This window comes from Sycon ciliatum, chromosome 3 (genome assembly GCF_964019385.1).
Source record: "Sycon ciliatum chromosome 3, ocSycCili1.1, whole genome shotgun sequence".
In the NCBI taxonomy this organism is placed as follows: domain Eukaryota; kingdom Metazoa; phylum Porifera; class Calcarea; order Leucosolenida; family Sycettidae; genus Sycon; species Sycon ciliatum.
In genome coordinates, this window is record NC_088645.1 from 19,207,887 (window position 1) to 19,231,220 (window position 23,334).

The following is a 23,334-nucleotide window of genomic DNA, read 5'->3' on the forward strand; positions in this document are numbered from 1 at the left end:
TACTGGTTCTCATGTCGGCACTTGGACATCATTTTCAAGCGTTTGTTGAGGCTGGATGGTGACCCTAGCGTGTTCAGGATGTGGAACTTTTCTCAGGTACAGAGGGAACACAGCTTTGTGATGTTGGAGTATGCTCGGGCGCGATCTTTTATCCACCATTCAACTTCGTACGGGGTGTTGGATTTCTTCAGTTTCCAGATGTGGTTCAAGAATTCAGCCCTGCTAGAGTACTTTACTACCGAAAACCCAACGACACCCCACTGTATGTCAACGTCCACTCCAATCACCCACCGCAAGTCCTTAAGAACATCCCAGCTGGCATCAACAAAACGACTGGCAGGCATCTCCTGCTCAGAAGCGGTGTTCCATGACGCAACTCCCATCTACGCGGAGGCCCTCAACGCCAGCGGCCACCCTAGCACGCTAGTATTCAAACAGAAAACAAGAAAAAGAAGAAGAGGAAGATCTGCATGTAGGTGTACACTGTGCCTATATCACACTGCTAGCTCTAGACTATAGCCTCCTGCCTTCAACATCCACACACATTGCTCACCACCTCCTGCCCACACCAGCCACACATTCTGCGCTAACATTGCACTGTTAGCCCCTGCCTTCAACAACCACACACTGTGCACACAGCCTCCTGCCTAAGATAACACCGCTAGCCCCAACCTTCTCCTGGAATATGTACTGGCATGTTCGGCACCCAACCTTAATGTTGCCTGATGATTGCGAGAGCATGAAACTTCAAGTCGCAGTAAACAAGCCTTGATTGTCCTTGTTGTTCTGTTCTGTAATACACGTTATAGATGACGGTGTACCATAATGTTACATCAACACATTTAACAGAGTTATACTGGGTGTAGGAATGAATAGAAGATGTGTTCAAAGCAATAAACTGTGCAAGCATTACGTTGAGCCCCAATATTGAAATGCAGTTTCCTGCAGTCAAAACAAGAGACTCAATCATCTCCGATCTACTTCGCCATTCTCATGGCTAACACGACATGATGTACTTTCTTACGATGGTGCTTGAAATGGATCGATGAAGTCTTGAATATATGTCTTCCCTGAACGATTTCAACTGAGAGGAAGTTTCAGTTTCAACAAGCTGGACATTGTTTTTTTCTGTTGAGTCCTCCACAAGAAAGACAGAGCAACGCACACGAAGGTGCCTGATGTCTCCGGACATTCTTGGCGATGAACATAATATTATTTACATTGCCATCTTTTTTTACATTTTCGTCTCTGCATGGTCAACGATGTTCATTTCTGGATCCACAAAGCAAGTGCTGCTGGTATGTTGGATCATTTGAAATCAGTCTCCGTTCTAAGAAGATCGGCATGAAAAAAATACTTGACTGACAATATTCTGAAATAGCTTTTCTGAACGACGAAGTTCTTTCTTCAAAGGTGATGAATAGCACGATCTACTAGCCAGAACGTTCTATCAAAAGAGATACTATCTGAAGCCACTAAGATGTTCGACCGCCTTTTGTTTTGGAGAGGAGCCCACACACACCTGACTCGAGCTACAAGTTGACTACACGGAGATCGAGAGTTCTTGCTCACTTCTGAACCATGTGAAGGAAAACAGTTTGTTGATCGCATGAATGCCTCCAGTTGAGTCATAATAATTTTATTCTGACGTGGATCCTGTGACCATTCACAGACAAAGTCGCGGCTGTTTATGACTGGTCATCGGGATTCAAACTGGTGTGGCACTTTATGACTGTTCTTCGGGGATTTGTGACTGTTTCATTGGTGACGGGGATGGTGACGTGACTGCTCACTGAGTCCTACATCGATAAACCAAAATTTTTCTTTTATCTTATTACTGTTGTCTGATGATGGCCTGATCAAAAGAGGTAAGTAGCAGCATTCGGCCTTGTCCAGAGTCTTATCAACCACCACCCCACACCGCTGCGCTCTCTGGCCGACCTCAACACGTTGCCACAGCTCACCATCAGCAAAACGACACTTCAGTTAGTACTCTGCTTCTTCAGACAACAGCTGTTCTCACTAACACCCTTTAAATTGTTAGTATCCTCAGTGTAGTCGATCTGTATCGCCTTTGCTTAGCCCTAATCTTCGCGCCTAGGATGCGCCATTATGTTTTCCCCCCTTTTTGCCCCTAAGATGCACCATTATGTTTCCTCCTTTTTTTGCTACAAAAGGATGAAGTTCTCTATCTGTTACCCATCCTACATTGTCAACCTTCACTGACGAGATCCTGATGATCGAAACAGCTGCTGTCTGAAGGAGCAGTGTACCAACTGAAGTGTCATTTTGCTGATGGTGTGCTCTGGCAACGTGTTGAGGTCGGTCGGAGAGCGCAGCGGTGTGGCGTGGTGTTTGATGATCTTCTAGTGTGTAAAACTCAGAGTAACACCTAGTTATTAATCCTCTACGTCTTCATATATAAAATAGCGAGGCAGAAGTGCGCCAAGTGTGCCTCACGTGGCCAGGGCTTCCAAAACATGCGCAAATCAACGCTGCCTCCCCAAATGACTCTAGGAGGACTGTTGCTAGACCCGCATGAGATACTCGTAGCGGCTAGTACACTCGTGCATTTTAGCCAACAATCACAGGGAAGCGTGTCGCAATGCCAGTGGTGAGCCGAAAGATGCCAGCCCTGCGGATTGTAAACAGATGGTGCTTTCTGCTACGTGGGTCTCTTCAAGCCACTGGTGTTGCTTCAGTTCTTGGACTAGGGATTAGTGTTTTAGACACATTTGTAGAAATAGACTGGTCCCCTGCCGTTCTAGCATTGCTCTGCATGACACAGTCTTGATATGTTCAGGTTACTTTGTTGGACGGTAGCAATAATATTACATAAAATAGTTCAGGGTGAGTGTCGCAGGCTTTACCCTATCTGTGGATTGGATTGAGATCGATACCAAAGAGACCATCGAGAGTAACATGATCGCCAGGGTTCTTCACGGCACCAGCGCCCTGCTAATCGCTATCAGTAAGTCATGCATGTAGTTCTGGATGACAGTCTAGTCTTCTCTGGCTGCTAGGAAAGATAATAATTGTGAACGTTTGGATGCAGATTACTCGAACAGTGCATAGTGTGCCTCATTAACACAAGAGAAAGCAAAATAGCCCCAGAAAGATTTCTCTGAGTTCTTGGAGTCGAGCCAGATGATCATCAGTGGAATTGAAAGAGCCAAATGACAAACAAAGGCAAGAAAGAAATTTCGACTGGCCCGCAACAACTAATATTCTGTTTGTCTGTAGTCTAAGACAGTGCTAGGTTCATGTACTTCAAAGTATAAAGATCGTGGTGCTCACTCGCTACTTTTGCATTATTGTAATATGGCTACAGGTCTGTGTGGCTCTGGATCGCTTGGTGCAATATTGCGAAACTGCCAACCAGAAGATGGAAAAATACATGTTTATGGCGATACTGTATACGTCCAGCCAGCGAATGATACTTTTACTACTCGAAATGTCGGGGCTGAGGGAAAACTCTACAAAAAGCCGTTCATCTTCACATCACCATGCGATGTATCCTTCAAGGCTATTTCTCTTCTGTACTTCGGAACATGCTCTGTATCAGTGAGTTATGGAAGTGATAACAGAGTTCTTGAAATACTTCAATTTCCAGATCCACCGACAGACACCTGGCATCGTAGAAACGTGAGCCTGACAAACACTGCTTCCCAATCGCTTCACGGGTTCATGAAAAGAAATAACACCAGAAGGTTCCTGATCACGATTTCCAAAGGGAGATCTAATTGTCAATTAGTCGGAGTCGATCACAATAAAGGAAGAGGACTGGTCATCATTGGACAGGGTAAGCAGTTATATTATGGAATTTCTCAATTTTTATTTTCCTTCGGAACTGCTCAAAATATCCTTGAAAATCTTACGTCTGTTTCCACGATGCACACCGAGTGGGTTGAATGTCCGAACGGAGCCTACCAGACAATTGAGTTGCCCTGTGCCCAATATACATGTTAGTTGAAGAAGTTCATTTTGATCTGATCTTATTCCTTCGTCATGTGATTGATCACCGGGTATATTTTCAACTCTCTCTTTTTCCTCCCCTTGCCTCTCTCTCTCTTCTTGTTTCTCTCTCTTTCTCTTTCTCTATAATAATCTGTGCAGCACATAATTATTTGTCTTGACAATTGTAGCTCATTGTCCTCCGTACTTCTATGGCATATCTGTAGTTTGTCTGCAGTCGCCTTCTAAATTAACCTTCAGTCTTTTCGCAACGCTTGGTGTTCTTCGCAGTTATTCCTACGTCCATTTCAGCAAGACCTGTCACCAATACTGCTATAGCCACAAACCAAGCCTCTACCCATTCCACACAGAAGACGGTTTCCTCTACAGTACCAACTCCGATAATGACCACTCCCTCAGTGGATTCAAGCAGGACCGAGGGCATAGCTCCTTCTACAGCGGAGGCCATCTTACTGGTGGAGTCAACTAGCGGAACGGGCACCTATATTCCTCGGACCAAGCTATCTGCTTCAACAACAAGGAACATTGAACAACTTGACAGTGACTCGGTTGGATTTAATTTAGTTACCAGCATTGTTATTCCCTTGGTTTTACTGGCTGTTCTGCTAGGCGTTTTAATTCTGATGTTATTGGTTAGGTCAGGAATCTTTCTCTCTAGGAGCAGTCATCCGTGGATTATTGCTGTTCGTAGATCAACCGGCCCCAAAAATATGCCAGACCCGATAAATCAGTTTTACCAGAATCGCGATGGTACTAACCGCGTTGACCAGAGTCCTACGGCAGAACTGACAGATCCCGGCCTGTATTCGGCTGTTGGACCTGGGTACCGCAATCCAAACAAACGTCCCCAGACACCTCCTGGCATACCTGCTGCTCGTTATGACATTGTTACAGAGAATGAGTCGTACACGTTCGCGACCTGTAATGGTGCTGCTCCGACGAGTTATGTGAATACGGAAACGAAGCAGAAAGATGCTGGTGAGCCATACGCTAGTGTGCAGTCAATGTTTGACCAACCAACACAGGAAGTCCAGTCAAATCCGGCAAACAACGAAACACAAGCAGCTAGATGTGAAAAATGCTCAGCTCCAACTGTAAGCTACGCAGTTCCTCACAAGCGGAATTCGACAGATGTTTGCAGACACTACGAAAAGGCAGAGGAGTGCACGGCTACTGAACGTGATGAAGCACCCAGCACAGCAAATTCAATCGAACACATATGTCGTGCTACGGATGTAACATCACTTAGCGTCTTATCGAAGTCCGCAAAATCAGCCGTACATAACCAGGATAAGTCTATCAATCCAGATGATGTGGAGCGCAAACAACGCCGTGGTCTGAGTGACGCAACAACAGTAGTATGCCGCGATAACACCACCACCACTACCAGCACCTACCCGCAGTCATCTCGCTTATCCCTTCCAGCCACATACACGTCGACACCGGCCCGGTCAGACAGCCAAAGGTGTGGGTCTCCATCTCCAGTCCCAAAGCCTCTGCCATATCGGGTATTCAAAGTATTGAAGGACAGCCAGGGCGATTACATGAACCCGCAGGACACAGTCTCCAGTCAAGGGGCTGACCAGGCTGATACAGACACCGATCCTAACATCTATGCAGAACCAGCCATCTCCCTGAGCGATGATGGATTGTACAACGCATCCACCATTGGCAAAAGAGATGACGTGGGTGGTATCAGCAGTGTGCCGGTCGATCTTCCTGATCTTTCTGCAATATATGCTGTGCCACAGAAAAACTGTGAAACGTGAAGTATGTTCGTCTAATCGTTTTTATTTCAGTTTCAGATCACATTCGCGTTCGCTTGCTTCTCACCATTTATTCTCATTTCCTGGCCAGGATTGAAATGATTGTCGTCCGTGCCGACGACTTCCAAAATCAATCACTTGCTGCCACGCTTTGTTTTTAATTCGAATTTCGGAATTACATCAAGTGAAATTATTCACAGAATCTGCACGAACATATCCCCTCCAACCCTATAACGTTCTATCGGACTATCCCTATCATCACCGTACCACCCGATTCTATCTATTTCGCATGTAACGCAGGTGATATTTTCTAATCGAATACTAAATAATCGATTAATACATTTTACTATCACAACCCCCCGCTCTGTCTACTCGGACAATACTGCTAGCCTGTCAGTCGTTTTAAACAATTATAATAACTTCTGAATGAAGTTGAAGACTTTGTGTTGCCTTAAATGTTACAATTCATACTTGTATACTTTCAGTGCTGTTGTTGCACCTTCTAGGGTGTGCAGGTGTTATTAACCCTGACTTTGGTTTTCTGTCACCTGTGTTGCAATGTCCTTTAGACTTTTGTTCAGCAACTATTCCTGAAGAGTGTTGCACGACAACTTGTTAGAATCATAAATATTGTCTTCACTACATTTCTTCGATTGTTATATTTCTTTTCAGTTCGATCGTTCGACATTGCACGGATGACGGCCAAGAAAGAGAGAGAGAGAGAGAGAGAGAGAGAGAGAGAGAGAGAGAGAGAGCGAGAGAGAGAGAGGGAGAGAGAGAGAAAGAAAGAAACCGAGGCCGAGCGAGAGAGAGGGAGAAAGAGAGAGAGAGAGAGTGACAGGGAGGGACAGAGAGACATGGAGAGACACAAAGCGACAAAGAGATACAGAGAGAGAGAAAGAGAGGGAGAGAGAGACATGGAGAGACACAAAGCGACAAAGAGATACAGAGAGAGAGAAAGAGAGGGAGAGAGAGAGACAGAGAGAGACAGAGAGAGACAGAGAGAGACAGAGAGACAGAGAGACAGAGAAAGAGAGAGAGAGCGAGAGAGAGAGAGGGAAAGAGAGAGATAGAAAGAGAGAGGGAGAGAGAGATAGGGAGAGAAAGAGAGAGAGAGAGAGCAAGAGTGATAGAGGGAGAAAGAAAAAAATATATTAAGAAAGAGAGAATGTGAGAGCAAGAGAGTTAGAGAAAGACAGAGCGACAGGCCGAGACAGAGGAACAGACAGAGGGACAGACAGAGGGACAGACAGAGACAGTAATTGAGGCAGGGACAGACAGAGGGACAGACAGAGACAGTAATTGAGGCAAGGAAAGACGGAGACAGATACAGAAACAGAAACAGAGAGTACGAGAACTAGAAGGAGAGAGAGATTGACACACAAAGAGAGAGCGATATAAAGCGAGAGAGGGAGACAGAGAGAGATACAGAGAGATACAGAGAGTCAGAGAGAGAGAGAGAGAGAGAGAGAGAGAGAGAGAGAGAGAGAGAGAGAGAGAGAGAGAGAGAGAGAGAGAGAGAGAGAGAGAGAGAGAGAGAGAGAGAGAGAGAGAGAGAGAGAGAGAAGATATATATATATATACACACATACACACAACAACAAGGTTGTCAATTTCATAATACTAAAAGCTTTTCACCCATTTTCATCTGTAGTTACATGGGAATGAGCAATAACGAAAACGAAGCCAGAATTTATACTGGGGGTAGAGAATCAGCAAGAATATTCTTACGCGCCTCAAGTTCACACTACACTACCATAAGAATGTATGGAGCAGTGGAAAAATGCGGGAAACAACACATGAGGGGAATGCAGTACCAGAACAAACACGTGATAAAGTTGTCAGTCCGGTTGCAGCTTGAACAGCCGTAGCACCTTGATGTGCTTCTTTTGTCGACACAGCTCTGGCCTCAAAACTGCTTTTTCGAACTAACAAATGATCAACTGGAGCGCTGCGTACCAAATTTTGTTCGCCTACGTCTCTCTCTCTATATATATATATATATATAATGGAAGCGGTCCTCACCAAGAAAACACAATCCGTTGCTACTCCGAGTTTCTTGAGTTTTTCAATCGTCAGGCAACTTTTCTAACTAAAATTTTTAGTTAGAAAAGTTGCCTGACGATTGAAAAACTCAAGAAACTCGGAGTAGCAACGGATTGTGTTTTCTTGGTGAGGACCGCTTCCATTGTGTACTAGCTCCAGTGCACCCCAGCGCTGTTGAGCCCTCTTTGCGGTGGACGGGACCACTTCCCCCTGTATATATATATATATACACACAACAACAAGGTTGTCAGTTTCATAACACGATTATTTGTGGCGTCAAGGGATGATTGCCCTCGTCTTCTGGGATGCTGGCGTGGCTAAGTAGTGCTGCCCCAAGAACTCTTCTAAGGTGAGGTAATGATGGCTTGATGGAGTTTTGTTCGTAGCTTGTTCTTGCACGCTGTGCCGTGGCTCGTTTGTTGAGCCATAAATCGTGCCAATATTGGGCCAATATTGAGGGGTATACCAATTTCATGGTTCCCTTCAAAAGATTTTGCGCGGGCTTTGGAACGTCGATCTACAACCCAAAGCAAACCTACCTGCAAAATTTGAGCGAAATCTGAGAGATCGACTTGCACATATGTTCTGGTTTTCTCAGACATGCTCTCTTAAGCGAAATGCCCGTAAATGTTCAATTTTGGGGGGCTTACTAATCTTCAATATTTTAGGTAACCAGGAATTTTTTTGTCCATTTCATCCGTTCATGGTACATTAAAGACACTGCATACTTAGTATCTAAAACATTCTGGCCAAATCGAAAATGTGATTAAGATGGCATATCACCCAACAATTTCATATGGCATTCAATTGACCGTAACTTTGGTGTCTCTCAAGGGATATAAGTGAAATTTTCACCACACACTCCCGCCACTATACTGGTCCTCTGTGTATGATTAAAAAGTTCTTGCGCCTCACTGACGGGCTTTCCAGGCCAGAAAAGCTCAAAATTCCGGCAAAGTGCCACGGTGTGCGAACCATCAAGGAGAAAAAAATGCATTTAAATTTGTTTCACATTTTCTTGCCCATTCTGTCCGTGCGCGGGATTCAAACCTTACAAAGGTCCAGAAGCAGCCATGGGTGGTAGGATAGGGCCACTCAACATGGCCCTGGAGTCTGTCACAACAGCAGGAGTGGGTGTTCTCTCACGAACTCCCACAGACCGAAGTCAATTTTTGAATTTTTTTAGGTTTAGCATGTGCTACGAGGAGGCACCGGCGGATTATGCTGGCAGAATTATTGGCAGAATTTGGTGGTTGAAGAATTTGGAGCATAATTTGGCATCCTTTCGAAGGTAGGAGCATCCGCACATGTACATGATTGTACCACAGTTATTTGTATGTAGGCTACACAAATGTGTACAATGCACCTGATCAATGCTAACTTTGAGGCTCCATAAGTACAACAAAGTGAATTTGTATCCCTGCCTGCCAGATTTTGCGAGCACAGTGCGAGATTCCGCGAACTTAATCCACGGAGGCCTAGCTACGAAGTCGTACCTTTGATACAACATCCAGTGCTGGGACCTCCACAGCAAACCATTTCCAAAGCGCTGCACACCAAATCCAGGATACCCTCAAAAATCGGCAAAAACTACCACTCACGTTCCACTACTGCCCAGTACTGAATCCTACCCGACTTCTTGACACGACTAAAACTTGCCAAAGTCACTAAATCAACGTCAACTACAATAATCAAGCCACATATCTGCAATGTCATGTGGGTGCTGGCAAAAGTCCTGCTGCACGATCGACACAACAGTTTCAGAGATTTTGCAACTGTTCATGAACTTTCAACTGATGTAGCACTCGACATGAAGTTACAAATTCTATTTTTTAGGGAATTTTCGGGTGATATGCTAAGTTAAGGTTCCAGCCACCTTGAAAATCAAATTACCAAATCCCTCACCAGGTCTTGGCCAGGTTGTAGGCGTCATAATGCCTCCGAACAGCTATGCGATTGTTCGTTTTGTAGTATTATCCTCAATTAATCAGTACTGTCCAAATCAGGATGTCATTTGCTTCACTGGTCTTGCAGATTTGGACGAATGTATCGACGAAACAAATACTAGTATCTGCCATGAATTGCCAAATCCAGAGAGAAGGAACTGTGTCAACACAGTAGGGTCATATGACTGTCCTTGTTTGGATGGATATGCAGGTAGTACGTGCAGAGGTAAGCCACATGTCCATTATATTCGAGATTTACAGGCTGTGTATTTAACCCTCTAAATCGATTATAAATGAGTCGTCAGATGAGAAAACAGACTTTATCGAAAAAAACTGTACAGTGCAGAAAAGTGCACTTGAAATTTGGCGAGTTTACCCACTGGCGCGTCTGGACAACAAAGCTATAGACCGCAGTATTTCAGTCAATTATAGATTCTTCGGGACGATTCAAATATATAAATCGAAGCAATAACTCCAAGGAATCCAAAACAGCAAGCGCGATCAGGGCATGATGCTGCGTTCAAAAAAACACGAAGCCTGTAAGGTACGTCAATGCACTTTGCATTTCTACACACGAGTCAAACGCTCCAGACCTTGGGTTTCCCCCTTTTCAGCACGGCAACACGCTCAGATGTCTTGGAGGTTTTCAGTGCATCTTCGAGTAAAAACAATGGTCGTCCTGGCATTTTTGTGCGACGGCGCAAGTCCAGCACTGATGCGATGTCTGCAGTTTATTCCCCTGGCGCTGTGCTTTCTTTGCTATCGGATTTGGGCTGACCGGGTTGCTCCTCGCCAGAGCTTTCCATAAAGAGTTCGTGGACAAGCCATTGATTATTCACTCTCACTGTAATATCAAAAAAGTATTCTTTCTAGATCAAATAGTGGTATATTTGATAAAATTTTATAACGATAGAAATATTTACGATACTTCTCCAGACGTCAACGTCGTCAGTGGATAAAGAATGGAGGGCTTTGGGTGGTGGCACGGGTTAATAGGAAGTGATGGTGGTGAGATGAGGTGAGATGAGGTGAAGGTGGGAAATAGATGTATCTAAGTTAATGGTGAAGGTTAGGTGCGGGTCGATACAGGTGGGAAGGGGTACACCCTTCGGGTAGAAGTGTAGGTTGGTAGAAGGTGTTTGTGTGCGTAGAAGGTGGAGTGGCGTAATGGAAGTGTCGGGTTGATAAATGTGAGAGAGAGTCTACGTAGGGTGTGGATCAGCAATAGGTGTTGGTGATTGTGGTGGGTAGAATTGGCAAGAGGCTAAAACGCAGTTCCAAAGAAGGGAGGCGATATCAGCGAAGAACTACTTCAGTTTGCGTGGTACGATCCAGTCCAAATACTCTCTGCATTGCTATGTGACTAACGGTCACAATTCTATTGTACAGAGTTGTGCTTAAACAATGTAGGTAAGCATTACTGCCATAGCCTAGGGTAGACTGAATAATAGACAAGAAGAATGTTCGCTTTGCATCATTTGTTGAATTTCAACGGCCATGTCGGAAAGCAGCAACTTTAGCAAAAACTGAGTAACGCAATTTCTGAGCCTGTGGCTGGAAGGTTAGATGGTTGTCTATCAATAAACCAAGGTATTTGGCAGTGCTCGTAGGGGTAAGATCCTTTACTTTGCAGGTCAAGGGATAAAGTCTGTTTTTTCACCTTATGACTCAATCAAAGATATTTCAACAGTTGTAAATATTACTAAGTTCACATCTGATAACCAGCTACAAAAGCATCTTGAACGCGAATACACGCTATTTTTCGATACAAAGAACAGGATCATGGAAACGAATACATAAAGCTACCAGAACCTTCTACTGCGTTAGAAAACCAGAAAGGCTGGGCTGTGCAATCTCTCCAATTTCGCTAAAATTTTGCAAGCAATTTTCTTTTCGAGTCTTCACCAACCGTGCAAACGGGCTCGTTGCATAACCTAGCGACTGAATTCTGGTTCCAAAAACGAGCGCTGGCACAGCTTACACACTTAAGCCACTAACAAAACATCATCAAGCCAACACTACCTCACCTGAGTAGTCTTCGCAAACCCTCAGGCCTGCAATGTTGCAATGAGTTGATTTGAACACATGTGAATTCATTCTATTAATTACACACATTTCCTTACATTCTCACACACAGGCTCACGCACCCACACTCGCCCCCTTCTCTCACATGCATGCGAACCCAAACAAACACACTCATTCTCTAAATCTCTCATACATACACACACGCACACACTAATTATATATATATCACACACACGCATGCACACAATCATAGTCTAAATCTCGCACTTACACACACGGATTCTTTCTCCCTTACACACACACGCACGCACAGCCAGAATACTAATCTGCTCCTTCCCAAACATACCACACACATACTTGAAACAGCGCTCATCCAATCATCCACACTTACTCTCTTTCTCACTCATACACACGCACATACACAAAATCTGCAGCAGTACTACCAGTTGGACTCACGTGACCTTGCGGACAAAGTTACGAAGTTAGAACTTGAAAAATTGGACCCAAGCTCGGACCTCTTGTTGACAGAATGGGTCTTGTCGGCGCAGGTTCTCTCTACAAAGTAATGCTTCGTAGCGGCTGCATTCGCGTTTCTGCGAAGTTATGTATTCTGACCATGATATCTCAGTGCCTGTAGTGTAGCGAACAGGAATGTGGAGAGGCTCTGTGTGTGCTTTCGGTTGAATTCGGCTGGTGCATGGCCGTTGGAGAGTTCGAAATTTGAATATTTCCCAAAGTGATTTTCAGTGGATAACTTTATTCAAGACCTCTTGATGGCGCTTGGAGATATGTTGTTGCAGACAATGGTGGTGGTCTAACACCACTTTCATGACGTAACCCCGATGTTACAGGCCCTTGAACATGGCCTTCGTAATGGCCGCCATTAGACAGGCTAAACTGATCGATTTATTCGAGTGATTCAGCAAGTCGCCAATTGAAATTTGGATTACTAAACATTACAAGGTAACTTGGATCGGTGTGCGAACATAGTTGGTTTGGCTGAGCTGCGTTGTTGTGAGCAGCTGTGAACCCTCGTTCTTGTACCGTGTTGGAAGGTGTTTCAGTTCGTCTATTTATCGAGTTTTAGACTTTTGGTCAATATCTCATCACCGGAGGGTTTCTGGACTAAAGTGATTATAGTGAGTGAATGAGGTCCACCTAGGAGTAAAAGCAGCTAACTTTGAGCTTAATCGGAAATTTGGCCATATCGGGCGAAGTTTAGATTTTACAGATATTGAATCTTAATAATTATAAACTCGGATGTCGAGCCAATAGTAAACCGACCAAACGTACGTCGTGTTATACCACTTGTTATCGTAACAAACTTGTCAATCATTGGCTGCATCCATGTACTCCTTGTGCCTGGTCACAAGTTCCCAGTTGACTGTGGGCCAGTGATAAGCCAGCTTATCATCAAACAGGACGTTTGGTATTCAAGGTACTAAGGGTGTGCGGGATCATGCTGACGCGGAACTGGCGGAGCGTGGAGATGGCACGTATATCGCTGGGTAAGGTGTTCCACAGCTGGGCGCCCCGGAACGCGAGGCAACCCTTGCCGAACCTGGTGGAATCTGGCGGTTGGCGCAGACCCATGGTGGAGTACAACCTAGTTGGGCCAGCTCACGAAGGAACTAGGAGGGCTTGCCGATCAGAACTTGCGTGCTCTTTCCGAGACCTCCAGACCAGAACGATGAACGTTTGCCTGAATATCTCGGATACTCTGTTAGTGTCCAATTGCAGTAGGAGGTACGCGCGGAGGTGTGATGCGAGAGTCCGAAAACCGCCCTTGCCGCCCGATTCTGCCTGACTTGTAGCCGATCCAATTGGTTGGCAGTAAGAAGCGGGGAGAAAGGCATTGCATCCATACATCAGGTCAGACATGATGATCGCTTTAAATTAGAGAACTCGGCTCTGATAAGTCAAGCAGCGACGCAACCTCACTACTGCTCCATCCTCTGGGCCAGTCGAGCGATGCAGCGATCAACATGGGGGGTCCATGACAGATCCGAGTCGAGGAGCACTCTAAGATACCTGGCCGCGGTAACGACAGGCATCGGCGTTTCATGACAGTTTACATTGAACGTATGCTGGGGCTGCTGAGGCTGCCTGTCGGGGTATTCAGGGATCACGTGGCTCTTGGCTGCATTCAAAATGAGACCACGGAACCAGTCAACAAGTGCAGAAACTGAGGCCCATAGCGTAGCAGATACCGTGTCCAGGGATGTGCTGCTGCTGATCAGCGCGATGTCATCGGCCAATTGAACTGATGAAGACTGGTTAGCTATGGTTAGCTTTGGTTGGAACTTCGCGGGTGTAGATACTGAAAAGGATCGGTCCTAGAACAGAACCTTGTGGCATGCCACAGGATGGTGCAGAAATGGCACTCTGATTCCGTCCGATACAGATACGCTGAGTACGGCCCGACAAATAGGCGGAAAACCACTTTAGGACTGTCCCTGGTATGCCGATATCGAATAGGTCCTGGTGTACCCGTTCATGACGAACCTTGTTGAATGCCTTTGACATATCTACAAGGCATACGCCAGTACACAAACGCTTGTCCCGTGCACTAAGAATACGATTTAGCATAAGTACCAGGGCATCCTCCGTTGAGTGGTCTGCGCGGAATGCAAACTGAGTCGTAAGGAGGGTACCAGATATGTCCAGAAACTAGGCTAGCTTCATTTGTACGACTTTCTCCAAGAGTTTTGATAATATGGGAAGTAGGGACACTGGACGGAAGTTAGTGGGAATAGACGGGTCCCCAGCTTTGAACAGCGGGATAACGTGTGCGAGTTTGAAGGCTGTGGGGACAGGGCCATTGACAAGCGAGGCATTAAACAAAAGTGGCCACGGACGCAGCTAGGATATCGGCACAGCACTTAAGAAGGTGACCAGGTATCCCGTCGCTTCCTGTTGCTTTGGCAGGATTGATTTGTCGGAGAAGCCGTTCTACTTCGCCAAAAGACACTTCCGGCAATTCTGACATTGCAGTCTGAGGCTGTGGACCTTGCGGTAGCGGGATGCTGTGGGAACGGGCATTGTCTGTTACTACTGCCTGGAAGGCTGACGAAACTTCTTCAATGGGGCAAGTAGGCTCCATACGTACTCTCCTCCTGTTCGTAACGGAGTTTATGACGTTCCAGAGCTGACTGGACGCGGCACATTGCGCTCGGAAGAAATCGTTGCGCTTTCGGCGATAGGCATTTCTGGCGCTTGAGCGTGCTTGTTTGAACTGTACGTTAAGATTCTGGTTTCCCTTATCGCGTAGCCACCGTCGGTGTAGCTGGTTTTTACGTTAGTTGAGCTTGTGGAGCTCTCTGTCGGACCAGGACGGATGGGATTTGCGGTTGGAGGATACATAGCGGTTGGGTGCATGCTTGTCCATGACAGCCAATAACTTTGTGTTTACCACTCTTATCTCCATCAAGGTCTTCGACCAACCCAATTTGTCTGCCTGGTAAAGCAGCTAATGGGATCTCTCGGCACTTGTGCCTGTGGTTGTGAAACTTATCCACTCACCCCCACCGTTAGGCGCTTCATCTGCCGCTAGGGTATACCGGGTGCTAGCGGCCGTCGTGAATTTCCTCCTGGAACGGACACGATAATTGGCCCAGAATCTGCGAAAACCAGGCTTAGGGTGAAAATCATTTTTTTGAGAAAAATGATGTTTTGTAAAAAGGTTGTGTCGCGTGGACGATCGAGTGCAGTGAAGTGGAACCAAAGAGAATCTCGCTTGTTTGAAGAAGTAGCAGTCATGGCAGGAAGGGTTTCAGCAGTCAGGGAAGTCAAAGGGCTTCCGGTAGAATATTCCCTGCTACTCCTCTAGTCACAGCGAAGAGTTTTTGAGCTGATCGAACGGATTCCATCTCCTACACTCAGGGATGGCGAAATTTCTGCGCTAGCTGCTGCTTGCGGAAAATAGTGAAGAAATCGTCTCCAGTTAGAGTCGTGATGGCGATAGCGAGGAGAACCTGGACGACATTGATCCAACCAATCGAAGTGCGGAGATACTAGCTGTTTCTGGGCCTCAGGCAAAGGGAACACGCGCAGCAGAGCTCATACGTTTGCAGCAAGTTCACGAGGAAAAAGGCTTGAAGCGCAGTGCGAAAACTGTTTTGAATTGAAGTCCTTGGCGATGAAGTGCTACTGAATGCTAGGCGAATGAGCGAGCAGATCGAGAGGCCCCCACTCGAGACTTTGCTCGCTGGACAGCTAGCGCTAGCTGCAAGGGATTGTACGGCTTGCTGATATTTCACTTGCTGGTCAGCACCAAGCAGATACTGCAGCACGCCAGCACACTATGCGCTTACTACGAATAGTGGAACAGTTTGAAAGGCTGTGTTCTTGGTTGACTCTGAACAGTTGTACTAGATTCACCCTTCAAAAGGTGCCATCTCAACTGGAGTCGGGTTTCCTTGTGGTGTGCAGCGCCAGAGCATGCCAGTACATGTATTCAGCCCCAGAATGTGCTGAGTGAGAAGCAAACAAAATTCATGTAGAACTGTGCATGGCTACTACAGCGTGCAGCACCAAAGGGCCACAACAAGCCTGCCTCCACATGCCTACCTTGTCATGTCACCTAAACAAAAATCATCCATGTCTCTTCCTTCAGTCTGGTGGATCTCTCTTCATTTCTTTCCTGTGATAACAATTTTGTGTTTTTTTTGGATTTTGTTAACACAACACCCTGGTGTGTTTGAGATACTTTTAATACCACTATGAGTCGACCCACAGCAGTAATATTTTGTTTCCTGACCGCCTATGCCCAGTAGAAGCTGAAAATGGGAAAAAGTCATTTTGTGAAATTTCGCCCTAAGCCTGGTTTTCGCAGATTCTGGGCCAATTTACTTTTTACTCACTTACTTGTCCATCATCGTTACATCAACATGGAGTTTAGAAGGGCAATGGTTTTCGGTGTGTGACAGTCCGTCTTCTCTTGGCTTCCAGTCTTCATATATTTTTACATACCGTTAAGCGTCCAAAGTTGGGTGGTCTACTGCCTTTTGTTTTCGAGTTGTAGTTCGACTGGTTTGCCCAATGGTCAGTCTTACTTGTCTAGTCATCATCATCCCGTGATGTTCGATGTTCTTGGTTGACAGGGAACAGAGCTCCTTCACATCTTCTTGGCGCAACCCTTCCCCTCATTGGAACTTTCCGTACCTGAGCCTTCCAAGTTGGATTGTTTTTGGTTTATGCTTCGTGGATGTCTTGGAACTAGGTTTCAGGTTGTTGAATGTTTTATGCCTTCTTCTTGCACTATCTGATCGCATTCTTTTTTTACCTTGGTGGACTGTTAGTCATAACTAGTAACTTATAGGTCATTTTTCTCTTTGCATACTATATTTTATTGTTGTTTTAATAGTTAAGTAGGGCATTCCCAACAAACCATAGCTAGGTCTTCTTCCAGAGTGCCCAATATCAATATGAACCGATATTCTAACGACATGCACCATTGCGGATTGTGAAAAATGTTCAACCGCTCAGGCTCTGGATGTCCTGTGGTATTCTAGGTCTGACAAGGTTGTCTCTGCTTTAGATGAGCATGCTTAAGACCGAAACTATCCATTCAAATCTAAAAGATCCACAACATTATTCATGAAGTTTCAAAACTGAAATGAGCCCCACCGTCGGACACGGATCAGCGTACTGGGTTTACACAAGCACGCGCCGAGGCTAAAGCCAGTATCGCGTCGCCTTAGGGCTGAATCCTACAAGAATATCTTTCCATGGGACGAGGCAAATGCCCACCTTGGTTAGAAAAAATAATACCAGCTCAAAGGCCGGAAACAGACTTCCACTCGACCCTCTGTAAGCGTTTTAGAACGAAGCGAGTAGTTCAGTCGAGTAGTCTCCGATCCAAACAAACTTTTCCGGCTATTCTTACCGTGTGGACCGTCACAGCAGGATCCCCTGCGAAAATTCCAGGCCTCGGGATTTTGCGGTGGTCGTCACGTTCCTTGTAAGATTCGTTGCTCGTAAAGCTGCGTACAACGACAGTATTCCGGCATTCATTTCGAAGCATTGTGCTGCAATGCTCGTCCTGTCGCTACCCATATTAACTTAAAATTCATCCTTTTCGGCTGGTGCCGTTCCCCACTCCCTGAAGATTGCAAATGTTAGACCCTTAAGTCTGGTGACAGAACACGCATCTTTTTTGTTTAAAAAGGCGACGTTGAGACAATAATCTTAATAATGCAATGAATATAACTAAATGCGCACTCATATCACAACCATGGGGACGAATCATGTATTCCAGAACGTTTTCTTGTCACAATTATCAATGGAATTCGTGACTAAAGAGAATGATGAAACTACAATAGGGTTTATACACTTGCAGTGGAACAGCGAGGACACAAGCATAGTAAGAAAAATAGCACAAACCTAGGAACAATTTGCACAGGTAATAAACTATAGGTGAGGTGAGAAATGATAGGAAATTCAGCAAGTGCAGTGTGACAATGGACATGCATGTGCAAATGTGTGTGAGTGCGAATTTACTGGAATAGCGTAAGTGCGGTGACATTTTCTTTTTGTTTACAAAGATTTGGATCGCGAATGCGAATGTAGACTGCTTCTAGAACCTTCAACTGCTTAGTAGTTTCAAGCAAAAGCTAAAGCTAAAGCTTCAAAAAGCTTCAAGCTAAAGCCAAGGCGAACTGTCCCCTGGTCAAGGCATTGGTATGGTTGTTTTTTTATCTTAGTAGATAAAGCTCGGCAAGTAGAGGGCTGCGGCGGCCATTCACACTTTTATAGACAAGGCAATATATTTTTAGGTTATAACGGATGGCGACAGGAATGATTTAGTGGCGGTGACAAATGGTGACCGTTGGGTGGCATGGTGGGTAGCCAAAAATGTTATCCTCAGGCTACGCTTGAAGCATCGAATGAGTGTGTTGTATAGGGTTGCTGATATCTTGTTAACGTAGCAGGTGCTGGTGTACTCCATGGTGGATTGGATAGTGCTTAGGTAAAAGGAACGTTGTGCCTGAGTGGTGATGTGATGTCGTAACCTGCGGAATGCGCCCAGCTTACGGTTGACATCAGCAACAACTATCCCGACCTGCTCTTTGAAGGCAAGGTGCTGGTCAACTAGCACTCCAATGTAACGGACACACTGGGAAAGGGATACTGGGAAGTTACCACAGACGACAGTGAAGGTAGGTGGAACTGGGATTGTCTTCCTGTGGACGATTAATAGTTGCATTTTATCGGGGTTCAGTAGGAGGCCCAGTTCCGTAACGTTTGATCTAACGACATCGAAGCTCTCTGATAGTGGGTCCTGTATGATGCAGCTGCTCGATGTGTAGAATCCTTTATCGTGTGTTTGTGTGTGTGTGGGTGTATGTGTGTGTGTGTGTGTGTTTGTGTATATGTGGTGAGTGAGTGTGTATGTACATGTATGTGCCTGGATTTGTGTTTCCATGTCTGCGTTTTATCCTGCGACAATTATAATCGGTTCATGATCATTCAGATATTGACGAGTGCACAAGGGGCACGCACAACTGCAGCAACTTGAACAATTATGACAACAGACAATGTCTGAATGTGAACGGTTCCTACATGTGTCCCTGTCTTCCTGGATATGATGGTTCAGAATGTGATGGTGAGCGATTTCTGAAGTTATAATGTCTTCACCCAATAATATACACATTCTGCGTTGACATTCACCACCACCAGTTCGCTCTATGGCCCTGCGGATACATACACTGACTTGTCCAAAACAGCTACCAGAGGAAAATTTCACTGTTCGAGGGAACCTCTTGTTGCTGCTGTGGGTAAGTGCGTGTATGTATTTGGTCGTTCACAGAGGGTGATGAGGGTGGTAAATTTCAACGCACAACTTTTCAACGCCGATTGCTGCTGCTTATACTCTGGTCATATTCACATTAATATCGCAATGTTTACTGTACGAAGAAAGTAGGTCATGTAAAGACTAAGTGAACATGACTCCTGTCATGTCCACTTTTAAAACTGCATATTTCTGCGTTTACCAACAACACCAACAAGCAGTACGTGATCATCAATTTTAAACTTGCTTACTGCTTACTGCTTTATTAGGACTTTGCTGTGCATTTGCATTATAATATTCAAAAACACTATGCATGCTGCATGTGCTGTGTATGTGCATATTTTGTATTAGACACAATCCACGAATCTTCATTCTCTGTAGTGACTTAGAAACGAGTGTCATCGTGGGGCACTTTGAGCTGAACTCAATGTCATGCGCGTCATAATTCGATGGATGCACCAAAATTAGTTTTAGAGTTTTAAAAAGTAAAAGTATGAACCCACAGAAGTTGCTCGGCAAGGAAACCACTACAAGTAAATGAGAAAGAATAACAATTATTATTGAAGTGAATACCTAATATGTGTGGGTGCGTTCTTGTGTGGGTGCGTGCGTGTGCGTGTGTGGGTGTGGGTGTGGGTGGGTGTATGTGTTTGTATGAAATTGCATAAACGTACTTTTTTTGCATATGGATGCACACGCTCCGGAATATGCGTTCCTCAATTTGGATCTACTCATGGATATGGAGACATTGACGAGTGTACAAGAGGCACACATAATTGCAACACCATGATTAATTATGAAAACAGACAATGTCTTAATCAGAAAGGATCCTTCATCTGTCCCTGTCTTCCTGGATATGCTGGTTCAGCATGTGATGGTGAGTGATTTATATAATTGAAATGTTCGATCACATGCATAACTAAAACAGTTCTTCCAAGTTGGACACGGATAGCGAGCCAATTTTATTATGTATAATAAAGGGAAGAAGGAAAATGGTATGAGTTATGGCTAACTTACGGACAGTACTCCTTGGCAATTTTGTCCCATTTTGTCGCACTCGCCAACTGTATTATGATCTGGTTACGTTTGGTGACCAGTTTATCATCACTCGTACCGTTTTGGCCTCCTCCTGTTTCTCTTTCATAGTACGAAAAAAAGTAGACGAATGGGAGTGAATTTGGCTCCTGGTTTGCTGTTCTAACTTCATACTTCCATTTTCATTGCGGACAGAAACGAGAGATAGATGATATTTGATTTTCATCTTCGCTGCTACTTGATTCGTTTTTCCCTGTTCATATGCATTTTATATAAATGTATGTATGCGTGCATGTGTTACTATATAATGTGGGCCTTCGTTTGTCTGCAAATATGTTTTGTGTGATATTGTTAATCTACTTAATGGATGTTGAGACATTGACGAGTGTACAAGAGGCACGCACCGCTGCAACAACATGATCAATTATAAAAACAGGCGATGTCTAAATCTGAACGGATCCTACAATTGTTCCTGCCTTTCCGGATATGCTGGTTCAGCATGTGATGGTGAGTGATTTCTGAAGTTGAAATGTCTATAAAATGTGGAGATTATACAGATAATTATAACGCAATGAATATAGTGAGAGGTCCTGGAGAACGTTTAGGATTATTCATGACATGTGGATTTTGCTTCTGACGTGTTTGTAGAGTGCGTTACTCACTCTATTCAACACATACAGAATTCTCTTTTAGTTTCATAGAGACAATATGGAGTAAAATTTGTTCCTGTCCTGCGAACCTTTAATTAGGCAGAGCTACATGACTGTACTCAAGTAGACTATAAGTGCCGGGAAATAACGTTCATTTCAAGTGTGCTTTGTGATCAACATGTCAAGCAAAGATTTTGAACTGTGTTATAAAAATATTAAGCAGGATTGGATTGGCACATCTGTAGACTCACTGCCGATAGTATGTACTTTAAGAAACGTACATGCGGGGAAACAACCAGGTTTCGTCTCTCGTGTTTCTTTGTTTGTCTTTGTTCCTGCTATGGACATTGATATCACCGATTTCACTGAATAAACTCAAGCTACATACGCGTTAACCAGCAGTGATTGCGTCTCTATTGTGACCTTCGCCATCTCTATCAGCCTAGTGATAATTGTCTTTGTGCTGATAATTACAGTCCTGCTGGTTCAATACAGAAGAGTGAAATTGCTGTTAGCCCAAAGCACCACTCGAACTCATGCTTTGCAGATTATGAAGGACACAGCCAGGAGTACCAACAAACCACTCACTATCAATGACACACCACAGTCTGCAGTTCAACAAGACACAGCAGTGTATTCCACTGTACAATAGGACGCACTCCCTGGTGCAAACATGCAGTTTGAGTTCTTCAGACTTCCCCAGTCCGGCACAGTGACGTATAGCTATACGCTCGCCAAATCCATTGTCACCTTTTTCTACTTCATTCGGAGTTTGTCGCGTGCAATTATCTTCTTCCTTCTTCCCAGTCTTATATTTTATAAAGTTCGGCACATTATTATCTTTTTTTTTTTCCTTCTGCATCTTTTGCGTGCGATTCCATTCTCCATTATTAAATATCTGATATTACATCAATTTGGTCTATGCCATTCCAGAAGTTCTCCATGCACAAATATTGGCTAAATCGGGCTATACAATTATGGATCATATGAAGGCTAGCACACGTCTTATTGCCATCACCATTGCTATGCCCAAGAAATGTCGCTACACATTTGCAGCAGTCTTCAGTTTGGGCATCCAACCGCTTTTAGTCATGCAAAAATTTCAGTTTCATTTACCAGTTGTATTCTTTGATGTGATTGATGAAATTATTTAATACGATGTATTAAAAATTACAAATTTTTTTACATTCCATGTCATTTTTCATTTGCGATCTCTTGGATTTTTCTCTTGTTTCAGCGGTCATAATGCTTTCCTTTTCGGTGAGCAGGTTGTCGGTACATTTTGATAATTTTAGCTGCTACGCTTTTCCTGGTGCCTCTTGTTTGCGTGCTTCTTTTCAGAACTGTGTTCGTTTCCGTCCAATGGGTTTATCTATGACCTGTTCGCTTTCTGCGTAGCGCGAAAGGATTTTTGACACGGTGTTTAAATCTTTCTACCACACCCACCCTATCCTTTTAATTTTGTATATTCACCTTTTCTTTTTTTCTATCAAAATTTCACTTTAAAAAAAGAACGGTAATGTAATTGTGCTCTCGCGCCTAGTGGTCACCATCACAGCCGCCAATCATTGTCAAAGGCTTACTGGTAGCTTTCAATGACCTTTCTGTCTTGTTCAATTGTGCTCCGTCCCATGTGACCTTGGCTTTACATACACATACGGTACCATTGTCATCACAGAATTTATTGTATATGTTCAGCGTATGGCGTTGGAATTTCTCCTTGAACTTTAGTCGAAGGCTCTATTCACGGCAATGTGAAAGACGAGAAATTCCTAAGGATATAAGCTCTGCTGAAACATATGGTCCATGTCATCTATCACATTGTACAGTGCGCGTGGAGTGCGCGTCGGGAGTAGGAAAATCCATCCTAGCATGAAACTAAAGGTTTCATTGGGTGATAATGCTTGAACTTGCCTCATCATAGCAAGCCGGATGCAGGATAACCCTGCATTTTGAACCACTTGAAACCTGTTTTTTAGTGCATCCATTCGCTTTCGGGCATTTTTTTTCAAATCATAGTATCAAGAGTCCATAATCAGTTTATGTACTCTTGATAGTAGCCCGTTGGAGCCCCAGATAATGCTTGCAGAATATTTGGC

The 23,334-nt window shown here is 44.5% G+C and overlaps 2 protein-coding genes across 2 annotated transcripts in view; both read left to right on the forward strand.

The window, feature by feature from the left end:
• Positions 1 to 22,977, forward strand: part of LOC135811667 (fibrillin-1-like) — a 120,575-nt gene extending 97,598 nt beyond the window's left edge. The window contains exons 10-11 of the mRNA XM_065324902.1: positions 20,961 to 21,092; positions 21,616 to 22,977. Coding sequence (XP_065180974.1) covers positions 20,961 to 21,092; positions 21,616 to 21,887 — 404 coding nt within the window. The 3' untranslated portion in view covers positions 21,888 to 22,977. The remainder of the gene's footprint in view (positions 1 to 20,960; positions 21,093 to 21,615) is intronic.
• Positions 2,779 to 5,788, forward strand: LOC135812537 (mucin-5AC-like). The gene is made up of 3 exons (XM_065325866.1): positions 2,779 to 2,971; positions 3,332 to 3,802; positions 4,246 to 5,788. Exons 1-3 carry the CDS (start codon positions 2,923 to 2,925, stop codon positions 5,742 to 5,744), a joined length of 2,019 nt encoding a protein of 672 aa, XP_065181938.1. The 5' UTR covers positions 2,779 to 2,922; the 3' UTR covers positions 5,745 to 5,788.
• Positions 22,978 to 23,334: the final 357 nt, after the last annotated feature.

What these genes read in the sequence shown, in the direction of transcription:
- LOC135812537 (XM_065325866.1), top strand. Translation starts at nt 2,923, where the DNA reads ATGATCGCCAGGGTTCTTCACGGCACCAGCGCCCTGCTAATCGCTATC. An exon ending in CGCCCTGCTAATCGCTATCA is followed by an intron (nt 2,972 to 3,331) that starts GTAAGTCATGCA and finishes ATATGGCTACAG; the next exon opens with GTCTGTGTGGCTCTGGATCG. An exon ending in ACTGGTCATCATTGGACAGG is followed by an intron (nt 3,803 to 4,245) that starts GTAAGCAGTTAT and finishes TGTTCTTCGCAG; the next exon opens with TTATTCCTACGTCCATTTCA.